The 5,114-nt window shown below is 38.6% G+C and overlaps 1 protein-coding gene across 1 annotated transcript; it reads left to right on the forward strand.

The window, feature by feature from the left end:
* The first annotated feature begins 2,272 nt into the window (after positions 1-2,272).
* On the forward strand, positions 2,273-3,202 carry LOC128115216 (olfactory receptor 1078-like). Its single transcript, XM_052745690.1, has one exon. The coding sequence runs from the start codon at positions 2,273-2,275 to the stop codon at positions 3,200-3,202; it is 930 nt and encodes a 309-aa protein (XP_052601650.1).
* Positions 3,203-5,114: the final 1,912 nt, after the last annotated feature.

Below are 5,114 nucleotides of genomic sequence, written 5' to 3' on the forward strand. Positions count from 1 at the left end.
TTATTCATTATTATTAATTTGCTCCTTATTTTGTATGTATTCATAAAGTTAAAACAAGAAATGAATGTTGAGCTGATTAACACCAGGTTAATGGCTGACAACAAATTGATAGAAGGCTTAAAATGCTTCCAGTAAAAGTAATTCTGCTGATCTTCTCAATTACAGGGATTTGATATGCAGGGTATTAGTTGTGGAGTAGAATTTTTTTCTGTTTAAGATGAGACATATTCATCTATGTTTGCGTTGAGGAGAAGAATGCAGAGAAGGGAATTTTTGAAAATCTTATCTAGCAATAGAAATATTCCTGATGTACTATTCCATGTGTATTACCTTTCCTCTGGGTATCCATATGGAAACTACTTTGTATGTAAGTAATGTATGCCTATGAGCTCTAGTTCATAATTATTTCAATACCTGAGACTGTGTGTATTCATATTTGTTAATCATTTCCTTTATGTGGTGCAAGCCTCTGATCAAGGCTTTGTCTTGTATACTGGGGCAGAACACATTTGATATTGGTTTCCAGTGCTTTCTGTCAAAGAAAATATTACTGTATTCTGCCTGCATAGACTACCCTTTTGCCATAAATCACTTTCGTGTATGTATTTTTCCTCTGTTTTCATTTTATCCCTATTTATCACTTTTTTATATAAATGTATATATATGTTACTTAAATGAGTTGAGGAAGTTAATAAAAGTTAGCCCTTTGTTCATTTGTCCATATGAAGCTTACAAAGTAGAAATTCTGTGTACTACTGTACAATGGGCATGTCCTGTACCCAGTCAGTGTGAGTAGATCACGAAGATCATATCCCTAGCAACAGAGGCTCAGGTATTATGGTGGGGGTAGTGGGACTGTGGACATGCATGATTCTCAGAGCAGGGGTGCCTGGACCCATGTATTCCAATGTAATTCTTATAATACAGAATGATAACTAATTTAATTTAATCATACTATGCCATGTATCCACTTTGCTCAGTGGATGTCTTTGCATCAAAATTAATAATAAGCCATAAGTACATATTGTGAAGGAGGGTCACTCTCACAGTTCCTGTCCCAGCTGGGAAACCTCCACATTCCTCAACTCCCTGTGATGTCATCTGTTACCACTTCCCTTTCTCATTGACCTCCCACTGGCTTCTTTGTGGGTGTGAACATCTGAAAGAAACACCTACTTCAGGGCTTTTCTGCAGGTTATTCCTGACTTTTACATCTCCTTATCTCCTCCTCATCCTTTTTCTTCTTATTTATCATCATCATGGTTATTGTCATTTACTTCTTCCTCCTCCTCCTCCACCTCCTTCTAATTATTATCTATATATTGCATAACAGGATGGATTTTTATTATGATGTATTTGTATATCAAAATTTTTTGAGTTATTTAAACATTTATTTATTTTGTGTCTAGAGGGCTGGAGAGATGGCTAAGCTGCTAAAGGCCAGGCTCACAACCAAAAATATTTTGTGTTTGAAAATATTCACAGAGAACAGAGGACAACTTGAAGGGGGTACTTCTTTCCTTCTACCACTTGGGTTGATCTCTTGCTATTGGCCTCAGATTGTCTGGCTTGCTGGTCTCTGCTTAGATCATCTTCTCTGCCAACAATGTCTTGGTATCTATAAAAAATAATTATTTCTGGGTGTTGATGATACATATTATTGAAAGTGTGCTTAGTATACCCATGGGGTCACAGACCCAACACCTCACACATGGTTCTGTATATTCATTCCTTTATACATGTTTTTCTTCATAATATCTTCACCATCTTTCATGTCATATTATTACTTATTTCAAAAGAATTCTACAGAGGTATAAATACTTTTTACAAAGATCAGAAATATTTAATTCAGATCTGGTTATTTTGTCTATATGAGAATATGTGTTTATAGATAAAAATAATATACAGCTAATGTCTTTATCTGGATGTCTTCTTTGTGTGTCATTGATGTGTGGAAACTCCCATTTCCCAGCAGCCTATGGTCACTGTAGAGACAACACTTAGGACAGGGGTGACAGTCAATACAAATTACTCAACCTTAAGAAACAATTTCTCATGAAATCTGTGACCTCTCAGGGAAATGCTTCAGTGTAAGGCAGGGGTTCCTAATCAGTAACAGCACTAGAGCTGTCCTGTGAGGTAGCAGAGCCTTGGATAAAACTAAAAAATGTATTTGCTGTAGCATACAAATTATATTGTTTATTGCTTTCAGTGACATCAGTTTTCATGAATATTTCTCATGTTGCCTTTTTGCCATAGTGACATAAAGCACATGGAGCCAAGGAACAGCACACGCCTTTTAGAATTTGTTCTATTGGGGTTTTCACAGGACCCCGACCTGCAGCCTGTTTTATGTGGCCTTTTCCTCTCCATGTACTTGATCACTGTAGCTGGAAACTTGCTCATCATTCTGGCCATCATCTCGGATGCCAACCTGCACACGCCCATGTACTTCTTTCTCTCTAACCTGTCATTTGTGGACATTTGTTTTACCTCCACTACTGTCCCAAAGATGCTGGTGAATATTCAGACTAAGAGAAAAACCATTACCTATGCAGCTTGCATCACCCAGATGTACTTTTTTCTGATTTTTGTGGAATTGGACAACTTCCTCCTGGCTGTAATGGCCTATGACCGCTATGTAGCCATCTGTCATCCCCTGCATTACACTAACATCATGAACCGCAGACTCTGCGGAGTTCTGGTTCTGGTATCTTGGATTGTGAGTGTCCTTCATGCCTTATTACAAAGTGTGATGGTGTTGCGGCTGTCCTTCTGCAAAGACTTGGAAATCCCACACTTCTTCTGTGAATTGAATCAGGTGGCCCAGCTCACTTGTTCCGACATCTTTCTTAATGATGTGGTCATGTATTTTGCACTTGTGCTATTGGCTACTGTTCCTCTCTCTGGCATCCTTTACTCTTACTCCAAGATAGTGTCTTCTATACGTGCAATCTCCACGGCTCAGGGGAAGTACAAAGCATTTTCCACCTGTGCATCTCATCTCTCCCTTGTCTCCTTATTTTACTGCACAGGCTTAGGAGTGTACCTCAGTTCTGCTGCAAGCCACAGCTCACAAGCAAGTGCAACAGCTTCAGTGATGTATACAGTGATCACCCCCATGCTGAACCCCTTCATCTACAGTCTGAGGAATCAAGATGTAAAAAGAGCCCTAAAGAGACTCTTAGTGGGGAAACTATGAATGGCATCTGTATACCTGAGGTTAAAGAACTTACCATTATTGCAGTCATCAAAGCTTAAAAGCCATAAGCTTGGATTCTGGGATTAGATGGTAGAAGCAGATGTATTTTATTTGTTTTCTGGAGTTTGCCTTACGTGAGTCCAATCTTAGCACTCTATAAGAATATTTATTAAATATTCTACTCTGTCTCATGTGGTAATATATTGTGTACCCTAATAAACTTGCCTGAGGATCAGAGGACAGAGCCAGCCACTAAATTATACATAGAGGCCAGGCAGTGGTGCCACACAGCTTTAATCCCAGTACTGGAAAGCACATATGCCTTTAATCCCAGGAAGTGATGACAGGATGGAGAAAGGTATATAAGGCATGAGGAAACAGGAACTAAAGCAGTTCAGCTAAGACCCTTTTGGGTGAAGACTCAGAGGATTTGTAAAATTGGTGAGGTAATAGGTGGTGGTTTGTGACTTGCTTTGCTTCTCTGATCTTTCAGCTTATACCCTGATATCTGGCTCTGAGTTTTTTATTTAAAGAACATCTAAGATTTGAACAACATCTGGAGTCCAACTTGTGGGCCATGAATTCATGAAAAAACTGCTTGCCTGTGGCTTTGTAGACCCTGTCTCAGACCTGAGCTGCACAGGGCTGGAATCTCCACCTCATGTAACTGAAGTTTTGCTGTGTCCCACCCAGTCCGCAGTTACTCAGACCCAAGTAAACACGCAGATGTTTATATTAATTAAAACTACTCGGCCATTAGCTCAGGCCTACCATTGACTAGTTCTTGTGCTTAAACTCAGCCCATTTCTGTTCATCTATATGTTGCCACATGTTCCATGGCTTTACCTGTGTGCCATTATATACTGCTCCCTGGACAGTGGGCTGGCATCTCCTGACTCAGCCCTCCTCTTCCCAGAATTCTCCTTGTCTGCTATACTTCCTGCCTGGCTACTGGACAATCAGCTTTTTATTTATCAACCAATCAGGGTAATACATTCACAGCATACAAACCATCCCATAGCACCTCCCATTTTCTGTCTAATCAAGAAGGAAGATTTTAACTTTAACATAGTAAAATTACATATAACAGTTATCAAGCAAGAATTACAGTTGCAATATCTAGTCTATTTATATTTGGCAAAATTAAAGAAAATATTCTATTTATCCTATATATGTGAGTCTAAAGTTTCATATCTAATTTATCTTTTATCATAACCAAGGAAAATTATAACTATCTAGTCTTCAACTACACCAAAGACCTCAGAAAGTTATAATATTACCTAAGTAAACAGGAAAAGCATTGTAAGCAACTTCCAAAAATCTAGAATGACAGAGACAGCTGCCTGCCTGGACAGTCATCCAAAGTTCCTCAGTAACTTTGGGGCATCCATCTTCAGCCATATCAGCCTAGAGTCTCTCAGTCTCTTTTTTCTGTGTCTTGTAGAATATCTGGCAGTTTCTTCTGCAAAGCAGGAACCTGAAGGACCATCTGGCCTTGCAAAGTTCAGTGGTCACCTTCCTATGGGTCCTGCATGTCCAGTCGATACAACATTTTGTCAAGCAATCCAGGCAAGAACAGTTTCTTGCCCAAATGGCTATTTTTGCCAAGAGGAAGATAAACTCCATATGGAGTGTCTTCAACACCCATCTTTCTCTTTGAAGTAAATTGGTCCTGCCAGGAGCAGACATGTCTCATTGTCCAGAAAGCCTAAAATTTTAAAACATTTTAAATGCTATATTCTGTAGGTCTTTTTGTTTGAAGATTACCTACCTAACTGAATTATATCTATGTATACCTAAAAAACTTAACATGACTACAAGTTTGATTATCATAGATGATTAACTATTAATCTGCATTTCTCAACTATACATTACAATTTCAAATGAGTTGCACAAACAAAATACTTTAAAC

Source organism: Peromyscus californicus, unplaced genomic scaffold (genome assembly GCF_007827085.1).
Source record: "Peromyscus californicus insignis strain IS unplaced genomic scaffold, ASM782708v3 Scaffold_1__1_contigs__length_55948999, whole genome shotgun sequence".
NCBI lineage: Eukaryota > Metazoa > Chordata > Mammalia > Rodentia > Cricetidae > Peromyscus > Peromyscus californicus.

Bases quoted from the DNA above. Each gene is read 5' to 3' on its own strand.
- LOC128115216 (XM_052745690.1), top strand. From the start codon at position 2,273: ATGGAGCCAAGGAACAGCACACGCCTTTTAGAATTTGTTCTATTGGGG.